Source organism: Myodes glareolus, chromosome 11, assembly GCF_982192425.1.
Source record: "Myodes glareolus chromosome 11, mMyoGla1.1, whole genome shotgun sequence".
NCBI classification, from domain to species: domain Eukaryota; kingdom Metazoa; phylum Chordata; class Mammalia; order Rodentia; family Cricetidae; genus Myodes; species Myodes glareolus.
The window spans coordinates 56,795,919-56,809,501 of NC_142036.1; the positions used below are offsets into that span (position 1 = coordinate 56,795,919).

General features: G+C 43.5%; 1 protein-coding gene across 3 annotated transcripts in view; it reads right to left on the minus strand.

Annotated features, from left to right (window-relative positions):
• The window catches only part of Klhdc1 (kelch domain containing 1), a 37,422-nt gene that overhangs the window by 7,034 nt on the left and 16,805 nt on the right, over positions 1–13,583 (minus strand). For 2 of the 3 annotated variants that reach the window (XM_048415610.3, XM_048415609.3), the window contains exons 7-11: positions 11,744–11,827; positions 11,130–11,188; positions 7,669–7,781; positions 4,818–4,890; positions 345–429 (exon numbers count right to left, since the gene is read on the minus strand). In XM_048415610.3, coding sequence (XP_048271567.1) covers positions 345–429; positions 4,818–4,890; positions 7,669–7,781; positions 11,130–11,188; positions 11,744–11,827 — 414 coding nt within the window. The remainder of the gene's footprint in view (positions 1–344; positions 430–4,817; positions 4,891–7,668; positions 7,782–11,129; positions 11,189–11,743; positions 11,828–13,583) is intronic. The other variant, XM_085697584.2, reaches the window with a different exon arrangement.

Here is a 13,583-nt window from a genome sequence, read left to right on the forward strand (position 1 = left end):
TACAAGTGCTCATTTGTGGCAAAGCTCAGGGAGAAACAGAAAAGGGAGCCAGGACTGTGGTGTGGGGGTTGAGTGCTAGCCCAGTGTGTGTGAGCACAAGGCCCTAGGTCCAAGCCCAGCACTGGAGGGAGAAAGCCCTTTTTAGTAACTTAACTAGTGAAATTAGTAGACTGATCTTAGCGCATAAACCTGAAGTACCCTGACATACATCACGAAGTCTGTGACTTGGGAGGGTGGTCCTCCAGGCAACACTCGTGGTCCTGCGGTTACCATAGCTACAACACTGCTGAGTAGCTGTTGGAATATCATTCCTCAGAGAATGTTTAAACATAAGATTTGCTTACTGTATCCAAGAAAAGCAAGTTATCTTTGCTCCCGCCAAAGACCATTATTTCATTTTCTTTCCCCAAACAGGCCGTGTGCCACAACCTGTGAAGAGTGGATAGAGTGAGATGCTGTCAGGGAAGAGGGCGCACACCACACAGCTGATGCCAGCACTCACACGTTCTCTCAGTTCATCAGATTTCAGTCAGAGAGATGACTCCTGGTAACTCTGTCTCAGCTCCCAGATTTGCTAGGCCCCTTATCTTATACATATTATCCCTGAAATGAATTTAAAGGCTCAATTCCTCAAGTGCAACAAGCACCTTTTCTAGCACCTTTAGTGGCTTCCATGTCAATTCCTGTCACCTTTGTCCTTCCTTCGTGCTCTGTGCCCCATCAGTTGACAAATGCACACAGAACCCCCGGAACCCCCTTCCCACGTCTACTTCAAAGCCGTCACTCTGGGTCCAGAATACCATAATGAGTTCCGCATTCTCCCTCTGTCATCTCCTCCAACTACAGACTTTTAAAATAATTTTTGCTGGTACCTAATACCTGCACATACAAGCAGGGTACCGTGCTGTGATCTGAGTCAAGGGTGCAAGGGTGAAATCTGGGTAACCAGCTCTTTGTCCCTCAAACATCTATGTCGGGAATCTTCAGGGTCTTCTCCTCTAATAGTTTGGAATATACTGCAAGTGTGTGTGTGTGTGTGTGTGTGTGTGTGTGTGTGTGTTTCAGCAATCACAGAGCTACATCCCCAGTCTTAAGGCAATTGTTATAACCAGCATTGTCTTAGGAACTTCCTGACTGGAGGTCTCTGCTACAAAATGGGTTTCCTAGCCTATTATTTATTTATTTATTTATTTTATTTATTATGTATACAATATTCTGTCTGCGTGTATGTCTGAAGGCCAGAAGAGGGCACCAGACCTCATTACAGATGGTTGTGAGCCACCATGTGGTTGCTGGGAATTGAACTCAGGACCTTTGGAAGAGCAGGCAATGCTCTTAACCGCTGAGCCATCTCTCCAGCCCCCTAGCCTATTATTTATGATCAACTACTATTCCCCCGTCCCAAACACAAAGCTTAACTTTTGCCTTTCCCCAGATGTGTCCTCTATTTCTTCCAACTCCACCTACCCTAAAGTGTAAACACCAGGCTTTTGTTGCCCCTTTTCAATGCTTAGATTAAGGTGCTCTCTCCTTCACAGGCTCAACCCCCAACAACTGCTCCAAATCACCCGTGAGAACTGGTTCTGCTTATGCCCTTGACTCTGACTCGCGCCCTTTATATTTCTAGCTTACATTTGGAGACCAGCTGCTCTACATGCTACTGAACATGCATCTTCTAACTCCCTAACAGCCGCAGACTGTGAGGTCAGAAATGGCCACAGTGGTGTGCTGGACCTGGGTCACTGGCTGTTTGAAGTCGATTTTGCAAGTTTTCATCCAGTTCCAGGTTCAGTGACATCATGCTGGTAATTTGGTATTGGTCATGGTGGGAGTTTTGCACCTTGGAAATCAGCAAAGCTACGCGTTAGGTGCTCCAGGTCTCAGGATTGACGGTAACCACACACCAGGAAACCACCGCAAATGGAATATTTTAACTTTCCCTCCAAAAAAGGCCCAGGATGGTATTCTGCACCCAGTAGGTACTCCAAAACTTTGATTAGCAAAGGCAAACATAAAAAGATTAATTTACTCAGACTAGTGTTCTTCAAGAAATGGTTGAGAAATAGGTTCATACCTATCTCAAATTTCACATTATTCACCAAAAACAACTTTATTGCTTTATAAAGTTCAATATTCCCACAGGCTCTAGCTCTCAGAAAAAGAAAAAAAATGCAGGTAAATTCTCAATTGCACAAGATAAACAGAATGTTACAAGGTCATTGCTTTGATTTTAAGAGAACACTATATTTTTCTTTAAAAAAAAAATATGGCCTTTCTGTGTAGACCAGGCTGGCCCGGAACTTGCTAAGCCTGTGCTAACCTCCCACGCACAGGAGTGTAGGGGTACATCACCACACCTTGCTTCAGCTGAGACAGGATTTCACACTTTGTCTCAGACCAGTCCGGCCTGGAGCTCACTATGCATCCAGGCTGCTCTCAAACTCCCGGCATCCGTATTTAGGGTTCTCTTAAGAGAACGAATTGCTGAAGCAACAGTCACCCAAAATGACTTTATATTACACTTATCTACTATTGAACAATTTATATTTATACATTAACCCCTCTTCCTTAAACCCCACAAGTGCAAACAGTGGGGCTCTGCACACGTTCTTCACTTCCACACACACGCATGACACATGCACCCGTGACCAGGATGAGGCATGTGAATGCTGTTTGGTAGATATGCTGTCCAGTTCTCAACATCACTTTCTGGGACATAGAGTGGAATAAATTTTCAGCAGGAACCAGACAACATCAAGGGATCGGGTATGGGATTAGAGAAGTTAGGCACAAGACATTGAAAACACTGAACGTCCTCATTTATGGGGGGACCTGGGTTAATGTCCGGTTGAAGCCATGGGTAATGCTGGCAGTGCTGATGGGGTCTGACAGGACTTAGGGCTCTAGATGCCAGCACTTTCTATGACATCTTTCCAGACAGAGTCATTCTAGACAGCCCCCTGTAGCGACAACAGTGCTCCACAGAGAGTTGTAGCGCCAACCAGGCACAGGTCTCCACACCGCGGGGCCTGCAGAGGAGACAGCCTCGTGGCAGCAGTGAGCCTGGAGCAGGACGCTTGAGTCTCACAAGACACGGGGCGTCGCTAGCAACAGCCAGTTGCTTGCTTCAAAACGTCAACAATGCTGAGGCTGGGGAAGACTTAGTGCCTTAAGAGAACCGGGCAGCTGTCACTTCACGTCATAGCACGGAAAGGCACAAAATGCGCGGAGATGTGGCCGCGCCTGTCACTTGCATTCAGTCACACACACACACACACACACACACACACACACACACACACACACACACGTTCTCCTCCTCACCTCATACCTGAAGGCAGATCTGCCTGTCTTATCTGCCTGAGGGAAACTCGGGCCTGGACTTCATCACCGAAGAACACCGGGAAGCCTTCCCTGCCTTGGTCTGGTGGCCTCTAGTTTGCAACCTGACGTTTCCTACAGACTGAGTCTCTGTCCTCTCCCGGCTGCTCTACACTCACACCTAAACATTCTAACAAAGCAGAGTGCGGACAGGACACGTCAGCCGGAGGAAAGCAGGCTACGCCGCGCTACTGGAAACAGTTGTCTGGCTCTAACTATTCATTAAGGCTTGGAATATAAGTCACACATTTTTAAATTAAACATACTTATTATCATTTTCATCATAATTAATGCATTCATAAAACAAAACTTAAGAGACCAGAAGTTGCCTCAAATCACAGAGGAGACATGCGTGCTATACGTGACTGGTAAAGCCAGCACCTAAGGAGTGGCTGAGCTTGAATGTTGTCTCAATAAAAAACTCTTTAAACAAGTTTCAAAAGAGCTAGATGTGTTAACATAGCCTAATGAATTTTTGTACATAAAAATATAAGAGTAGCATCTGCAGTCATGATGGTCTCTAAATAATATTAGTATAGATTTACATATCAACATACATATGAATATTTAGATCTTTTTCTCAATTGTCACTTGTTAAATAACAGAAAGATCTATCATAAGCTGACTCTACACAATCTGGAGTAAGATTATTACTGGACTATGGTGTAGACAGCATGGTGTCTGCAGAGGATCCTATGGCCTGCTGTATCTGAATGTCCTATGAGGACATTTTCATTACACTAGTCAACTAACTCTGAGAAACTGTTATGGTGCTATTTGATTTCCTTTAATAATAACATATTGTTTCTATAATATTTATCCTACAATATACAACAAATAAGTAGCATTTTCTTTCTCAAACTATTCACATTAATGAATATACCAGACTGCTGTTTATTTTCAGTAAATAAAATTCTCACATAGCCCAGGCTGCCATCAAACTCACTACATAGCATTGACGGCCTTAAGCTCCTGGTCCTCCCACCCACACTTCCAAAGTTCTGGGAACAGAGCGGTGGACCATCACTCCCTGCTCAAATGGTTAATAAGAAAAAAATCTGTCTCTACAGTAACTTGAAAGCAAATATGTCTAATAAATTACTTCAAATATCTCCTAAAAACAACTATGATTAAAGCTAACCCTATTCCAATCTATTTATTAAAAATAGTAATATTAAAAATCGATCAGGTTTTAAATTACTTTATTAGGCAAGATTATATATTTAGCTAAAAGTAACATTTTCAACTTTGCAACTATGGATAAAAAGTATATAAATCATTTCCAATGAACATAGCCAGAATGATAATTAATTTATTCAGTTAACATGAAGCTTATTTGAGAAGTAACCATTCTGTTTATGGTTTCCTTAGAGACACTGCATTCTGTCCTAAATCTTTAAACTTTAAAAACTCTCACCGGTTTCCTTTGGGCTCACCTGGGCCTGGTGTACGGTAAATGTCTCAGCTGTTTCCAACAGTTTGTTGTGATATTGTGAATCCAGCAATCACCTGTAATATTAGGGAAGTTCAGAAATGAGGATTAGGGCATTGGGTTACAATTTTAATGTTGTTTACAGGTTTATCATGTTATATTTGCATCATTATCTTGGGTGAGTCTGCCTATTTTTTTTTTAAACATGAAGTTTTGGGCTACACGTTCTGGATAAGGGGAGGGGGGGAAGGGGATGGCTGAGTCCTGATCCACCATTCATCTACTTTCTTTTCTTTTTTTTTTAATCTTTATTTTATATGCATTGGTGTGAAGGTGTCAGATCACCTGGAACTGGATTTTCAGGCAGTTGTGAGCTGCCATGTGGATGCTGGGAATTGAACCTGGGTCCTCTGGAAGAGCAGTCAGTGTTCTTAACCACTGAGCCATCTCTCCAGCCCGAGTCTGCATATTTTTCATAAACATTTTTAACATCTACAAAGTGAGAGTGCCCCACACGCTAGGCAACAACCATCAAGGTTCAGGCTTAGACTCAAGTCTACTTAGCACAGGTGAGCCCTGGGCTCAATGTCAGCCAAAAAGAAGAAAAAGGAAAGACAAGAGGGGAAGAAGGAACAGGAAGGAGGAAGAGAGGGAGAAAAGAGAAGAACTCGGCCACATGTGCTCTGTTCGTCTGTGTTGTCCTTCCTGTTGACTTATTAGATCTTGCATGATTCTAGGTCTTCCGTGATTCTCCTTGTAAACATGTTAGTACACATCTGTTGCCAAGATGAATGGACACAAAAACTAAATGTTCTGGTACCCATGCAACCAAATCTTCAGCTTACTCTATAAGGAAGAGTTAGATCATTCAACTTCCCATATGCTAATGATCAAAAATAGCAAGTCTAGGTCTGGAGAGATGGCTCAGTGGTTAAGAGCAGTGTAGTGACATTTGTTTATGTTTTAACAAATAAAACTTGCCTGAAGATCAGAGCACAGAGTTAAACCACCAGAGGCCAGGCATTGGTTAATCCCAGGATTTGGGGAGACAGAGGCAGATGGATCTCTGTTAGTTCAAGGACACCCTGGGCTACATGAGATTGACCCAGTCTCAAAAAGAAACAGACAAATCCCATGCCTTTAATCCCAGAACTAGGGGTGGAGACAGGAGTGATATGGCTGGGCAGAGAGAGGAATATAATGCAGAAGACAGGAGCTCACTCCCGTCTGAGGTTTGGGGGAGACAGCTTCAGTCTGAGGATCACCCCTGCACCTGTAGTCTGAGGTGCAGTCTGAAGTGACAGTCTAAGCACAGGACCCCCGATTTGGTAGAGGTAAAAGGTCTCTCTAGTGGCTGACTGATCTGCTTCTCCAATCCTTCACCTTTCACCCCCTAATGTCGCTCTGGGTTTTATTTATTAAGACTAATTAGAATTCATGCTACAGAGCACTGGCAGATCTTCCAGAGGATGCGGGTTCAATTCCTGCACCCACGTGGCAGCTCAGAACTGTCTGTAACTCCAGCTCCAGGGGATGTTGCGTCCTCGCACAGACATGCATGTAAGCAAAGCACCAGTACATATAAAATAAATAAATTTCAAAAAAAAAGAGCCCACAAGATGGCTTAACAGATAAATGCATCTGTTGTCAAGACTTGAGGGTGGCTCCCAGAATCCACTTGGAAGACAAGAACTGACTCCTTAAAGCTGTCCTCTGATTTCCACACCCATGTCATGGCACATGTGTACATACACACATACACACAAATAAATAAAACGGAAAAAAAATAGTTAAGAAAATAATCTAACATGTCAAACCCAGCCATGCGTACCCTTGGTCAGTTGTGTGTCCTGATGTCGCAATTTACTGATAAGAAAGGAACTTCACTAGAAAACTCACAGCTATTAGGATCAGCAGTAACAGGAGCGCCAGACTTGTGAGCCAGAGAGACAGCTCAGTGGATCGCAGTGTTTGCTACCCAGACCTGAGGACCTGGGCTCTGTCCCTGAAGCCCACAAGCTGTTCTCTGACCTCCACATGTCAGTGTGGCACACACACACACACACACACACACTACATACACACACTACATACACAAATGAATAAATAAATGCAAAACAAACAAACAAAACACCAGTGGGAGGAGTTTCAGATTCCACTGAGCATTCTGTAGTTCTAGAACAAAAAGAAGACATTGGCTTCACCTTGCACTTCCAGCCTCAGGGAAGACTGCCATCCACAGTCTAGCTCACAGTGCAACCGCATCTGGACAGACAGTGTCAGGAGGGAAAGGGGCTTTAAGTTTTCTCTCTCTGTCCTTTCTCTTAGGGCCTTGACCATGTACATGTCAGGTAAAAACTCTACCAGTGAGTTATAACCCCAACCCTGCAGATATATGGTTGGGAATACTGGGAGAAAAGAATGACTTCAGTATAAGTATGAAATGTAATTAATCAAAAAAATAAAAAAAAACGGGGAGGGAGAGAGAGAGAGAGAGAGCGATGGCTCAGAAGGTAAAGGTACCAGCTGCAAAGCCCAGTGACCTGAGTTTGGCCCCTGAAGCCCACGTGGGATTAGGAGAGACCCAACTCTCATGTGTTGTCCTGTCTCCCACACCTGTGCAGAGGCGCATCTCACATATGCATTCATGCGCTCGCACACATAGAACAGGAATGTAAAACAGTTTCTAACCGTCCACACCCCCAGGACAGAGGCCCCCTCAGGCTCCCACACTCCTCAGGCAGGGACTGGGACACGGATACACCCTTCCCCGGAAGTCTGCCACCTGGGTACTGCACACCACAGGGTTTGGGGTAAAGGAGGAAATGACTGTATGCCAAGCTGTATGGACTTACTCAGCGGAACATTATCTGCACTTAGACCACCAAATAGGAAAAGCTTATCATCAGCGATTGCTGTCAGCGTGTGCCATGACCGATGTTTGGGGCTTTCTCCATTAACAGAAATTCTGTAGCAAGGAAAAAAAAAATAAAATCAAAGTGTGAATTAAACAAAATGAGGGGTTTTTTTTATTATCTCAGGTCTTATGTTTCCCCAGCACAGTCTCATCACGCAGCCAGGCTGGCCTCTGGCTCACAGTACTCCTGCCTTGTCCATTAGTGCTATGCACTGAGCACACGCTCATCTCAAATCTTCTTTTTGTGGGTTTTTTGCTTTTGTTTTTTGAGACAGGGTTTCTCTGTAGCTTTGGGGTGTGTTCTGGAACTAGCTCTTGTAGACCAAGCTGGCCCCGAACTCACAGAGATCCCCCTGCCTGTGCCTCCCAAGCGCTGGGATTAAAGGTGTGCGCCACCACTGTCCCGGGCTCATCTCAGATCTTAAAGAAAAACTGAGCTGGGGAGTGGAGGTGCACACTTGCAATCCCAGCACCCTAAGATCATGCATTTGAGGCTATCCTGGGCTACACAGTAACTTCAAGGTCATCTTGAGCTATAGACAGAGATCTTGCTGGGAAAGAGAGAGACAGGAAAGGAGGAGGGGAGGGAAATAAGGAAGGGAGGGAAGGGAGAAGAAAGAATGGAGGAAAGAGGAAACAAAGGAAAATAAATACTTTGGTTATAAATCATTTAACAAGCACGAAAATATGTTTTAAAAGGAGACTACTATAGCTTTGCCCCCCAGCAACGGGAACGAATATTAATTTGGCCCAATCTTTGAGGACTTCTATGTGCTTGCTAAATGTGCTTCCTAAGAACACAGACTGGGAGCACACATTGTTCTGCACTCATTTCCCTCAGGATGACCCTCAGGCTTCCACAAAGCAGTCTTTTGGCACTGGGAGCCTGGCAGCCCTGGCACAGGTCCTGCGATGTAAACAATCCTACAGCAGACAGAGGACTGAGCTCAAGCTTTAGCCAGGCCTTGTTTTTATTTTTAGTTGGGTTTCATTGTTTTGGTTGTTGTTGCTATTTGTTTTGCTTTGGTTTTTGGAAACAGTAAACAGTTTCTCTACATAGCCCTGGCTGTCCTGGAACTCACTCTGTAGACCAGGCTGGCTCAAACTCAGAGAGCTACCTGCCTCTGCCTCCTGAGTGCTGGGGTTAAAGGTGTGTGCCACCACTGCCCAATAATTTTATCTTTTGTTTATTTTTTTATTTTATGTGCATTGGTATTGTGTGTCTGTGTGAGGGTATCCTGGATCTGGAGTTACAGGCAGTTGTAATCCACCATGTGGATGCTGAGAACCAAATGCGGGTCCTCTGGAAGAGCAGCCAATGCTCCTAACCGCTGAACTTGTTAAAAGTTGCAATAAGCATTTTTTTTAGATTCATACACACACATTGATATCCATAAATATACTTGCATTGTCTTCAGAGAAATCCTGAGCCAAAATTAAAGTTAAACTTTCTTTTCTTTTTGTTTCTTTGTGACAGTCTCACTCTGTAGACCAGGTTGTCCTGGAACTCACTCTGTAGACCAGGCTGGCCTCAAACACCAGAGCTCTACCTGTCTCTGCCTCCCGAGTGTTGGGAGAAAAGGCCTGCACCACCACCGCCCGCTCCAGTGTCGAGCCGAAGCACACTGTAGGCTACCTTTCAGGAAGAAACTGTGCCGGCCATCCTTCTACCAAGTGTGCTGCCACAGCTCAGCACGGGTGGCCCCGGTGGCCCCGGTGGCCTCTGGGCACCCGTTCCTTCTGGGAGCTGCTCCTCTGTGCCCTTTCCACTTTCCTACCAGATTGTCGGGTTTTCCCCTCTAAGAGTTCTTGGGAACTTTTGACTTCAACTTTCTCTCTAAAAGAAAAAAAAGCTATAAATAAATATTGCTTTCAGTTTACTTCTGGTTTCCATTTTCCAATATGCCTTTCAGTGTTTTGTGTACTTTTTTCGTAGAGAAATCTTTCATCTTTAGCTGGTTTTATGAACCAGTCTTTTTCACTTACCAAGTTCAGGGTTACATAATCTTTAATGCCAAAGTTTTAAGAATAACTTGATATTTTCTTCTCACACTTTTAGTTTGTTTGAAGACAGGGTTTCTCTGTGGCTTTGCAGCCTGTTCTGGCACTAGCTCTGTAGACCAGGCTGGCCTCAAACTCACAGAGATCTGCCTGCCTCTGCCTCCTGAGTGCTGGGATTAAAGATGTGTGCCACCACCCGGCTCTTCTCACACTTTTATGGTTTTATTTTTTTATTTGCTGGAGTTTGTGTTATTTTAAAGACAAGGTCTTGCTATATGCCCCAGTCAGGTCTCAAATTTGCCATGTAGCCAAGGCTAACCCCAAACTCGCTGTCTTCCTGCCTCAGCCTCCTAAGTATACAAGTGAGATTACATGGTGTAGCACCATGTCTGGCTAGTCATGGTTTTATTTGTGTATGTGTGGAGGCCAAAGGCCAGCAACAGGGCTGTGACTCAGGAGCTGTCCGCATTAGTTTTGTTTGTTTATATGTGACAGGGTTTTTCACCTGCCTGGAACTTGCTGGCTCAGGTAGACTGATTGGCCAGTTAACCCTAAGAATCCACCTCTCTCTGCCTCCCCAGGGCTGTGACTGGAAGCTCACACACCATACCTGGCTTTCTATATGGGTTCTGGGGACCTGAGCTGGGTCCTTATGTCTGCTAGGCAAGCACTTCCTGGCTGAGCTGTTTCCCTAGTTCTCATGGTTTTATTTATTTATTTATTTTGTTTTGTTTTTTTTTTTTCTAGACAGGGTTTCTCTGTATAGCCCTGGCTGTACTAGAACTCACTCTATAAACCAGGCTGGCCTCAAACTCAGAAATCTGCCTGCTTCTGTCTTCCAAGTGCTGGGATTAAAGGTTCATACCACCATCAACTGGCCTATGGTTTTATCTTTAATAGTATTTATACTTTATAAGAATATATAGCCCTGATTACATTGCATTACAGGAATATCCAAGTTAATATGTAATCTGACTTTCATCCATTTCATTATCTAGGTGACAGTGTGTAACATGATTCCACCAGCCATTCTATCTCCACTAGAGACCAGTCCCCAAAGAATACTTACTATAAAACCAATATTTTCACATGATTCTTTTCAACTCTTACTATGTTTATGCTTTGTATAATTTGCATAAACCTCATTTAGCTGACTGTGGTACCTGGAATCCTTTCACTTGGGAGGCTGAGGCAGGACAACCAGAATTCAAGGCCAGCCTGGGCTACTTGGTGAGATTCTGTCTCAAAAGGGAGGGCGGGAGCAAGGGACGAAATTTAAATTTCATGTTTTTTGTTTAGATACATAATCTCAAAAAAGATCAGCTCAATTTCAGAAACCCAAGTTTGGCTTCTGCCCACACCCATCCCTCCAGAGTGGACTGCGGTCTGCAGACTCACCTGCCAGACCAAGTCCAGGTGTCCAGGTTTAGACAGTGTAGGTCATTCATCCTAGTTTGCTGAAATAGAAAGCACAATGATTGGACAGCGTTTTAACTCTTTTATGGAACAAAATGTTAGTTTGCAAACAAGTTCAGGTTAAGCACAAATTGCCCTAGTCTACTTAGCACTAGAAGTTTAAATATTGGAAATCAATTCTAAGGATTAAGAAAATTAACATGGAGCTCCCAGAATAATGTGCCAGAGAAGCAAATTGAAGAGATGGTTTAAAGTAACAGCTTAGATGATAAGAAACTAAGCATTCCTGACCCTGCACGCAAGTGGAGGGTTCTCCTCACTAAAATACGATTAAAAATCATCTATGACTATGTGTGGAGGGCCTCTCTGGGAAACAGGAGACATATACAATGACTATGTGTGGAGGGCCTCTCTGGGAAACAGGAGACATATACAATGACTATGTGTGGAGGGCCTCTCTGGGAAACAGGAGACATATACAAATTAGTACTAGCTGCAGCTTAATCTCTAGGTTATTTGAATGTTCAGATGCTCCACAGGACAAGTTTTTTATAAACATCACCCATGAAAATATCATTTCCATTGAAAACACTGACCAAAACGCGTCCACCAAAGATATACCCTTTATTTCCCAGAACTGCACATGAATGCGCGGCTCGTGGCTGTGGCGGAACTCCACCCTGCAAGCAGAGATCAGAACAGAGGCAGACTTGAGGCAACTGTACCAGCCACATCCTGTGCTCAATTAGAACTACAAATAGCTTCTTCAAGAAGAAAATGCAGCCCTCTGCCCTTAAATGCCCACCACCCCAACAAAATGAAAGTTCATATAAATTTAGCTTGAAATATAAAGATTTTAAAAATCAGATTAAAAAAAAATCTCTCCTCTTTTCTTCCCTTACTCCACACCAAAGATCTAATATTACATCACAGAGACTAAGAATTTCCTCATGGCCCCCAAAGTCCTCAAATTCACAAAACAAGTTCACTGATGGTTTAAGTCAAGTTTCAGCCCTTCTCATTTCCTAGGCAAAATTGGATTTTAGAAGTTGGGTTTGTTTTGTTGTTGTTGTTGTTTTTCTCTTCCTAAAATTCTGAGAATATAAAAAAAATACTTCTCTATCCTTTATCTTGAATGAAGCTCATCTGATGTTTCAGACTCACTGGAATAACCGTACTGAGATTCAGCTGGTATAAAGAATTAGTATTTACCTCTGTAACTGTTAAATTAAGAAAAAAAAATCATTTTAAAAAGTTGGTTCCCAGGGCTGAAGGGATGCTCACTGGCCGGGAGCACCGGCTGCTCGTGCAGAGGACCTGCTTCAGTTCCCAGCACTACATGGCAGCTCACAACCCTCTGTAACTCCAGTTCCAGGGGATCCAACACCTCTTCCAGGCTCCTCAGGCAACATACACATGTTTCCCACATATACATGCAGTCAAAACACCCATTCACATAAAATAAAAATAAATCTTTAAAAGGTGTTGATCTGTTTGATTTCTATATACTGTTTAAACGAATCAGAATTTATGTTTGGTGTTCAGCAAATATAATAGTGATAATATATTTTCTCTTGCTAGAATTGCATATAGCTCATGGGTTTGTAAAAACACAGGTGTTGAGCTAAGGGTATAGTTTCATGGTGGAGTACCAGCCTAGTACATATGAGGCTGTTGACTTGATCTAGCATTGGGAAAAAAAAGAAAGAAAAAACTCTTAGACTCTGTTTTTAAAGGGCTTTGTAAAAGAGCTGCTAAATCACGCAGACACTTGGGGTGAAGAGTGGCTGTAGTGAGCCACGCCCGCAATAGCTGCACTGGGAGGCAGAGGCAGCAGCTCCAGGCCAGTCTCAACCACACAGCAAGCTTGAGGTCGGCTGAAACATGTGAGACTCTTTCTTAAAATATGAAAAGCTGGCTGGGCGGTGGTGGGGTAGGTACACCTGGGAGGCAGAGGCAGTTGGATCTCTGTGAGTTCAGGGCCAGCCTGGTCTATAGAGCAAGTTCCAGGACAAACAGAGCTTCACAGAAAAAACCTGTCTCAAAAATAAAAAAAAAATAAATAAATAAACCCCAAACAAACAAAAAAAGTAATTGTTAGTAGTGTTTAAGGGCACTTCACTTCTTTGGCTGGGTGCAGTGGCCACACCTTTAATCCTAGCACCAAGGATGTAAAGGTCAGGGAGGATTGTAAGTTCTAGGTCAGTGTAGTCCACAAAGTGAGTCCCTCGCAAAACTCCAAAGACAGAAAAAGGAGGGAGAGAGGGAGAATTATTTTTCATGCAATTACAAACCCAATTACTAAAATCAAGTAACTTAGGAAGAAGGCATTTTTAAAATATCAATGAATATAAAAATAACACCCCCACGCAGAAACACACACACAAAAGGAGTTTATCAAGAAAGGAAAAGCTGGTGAGAACGAGAGTGGGCTGG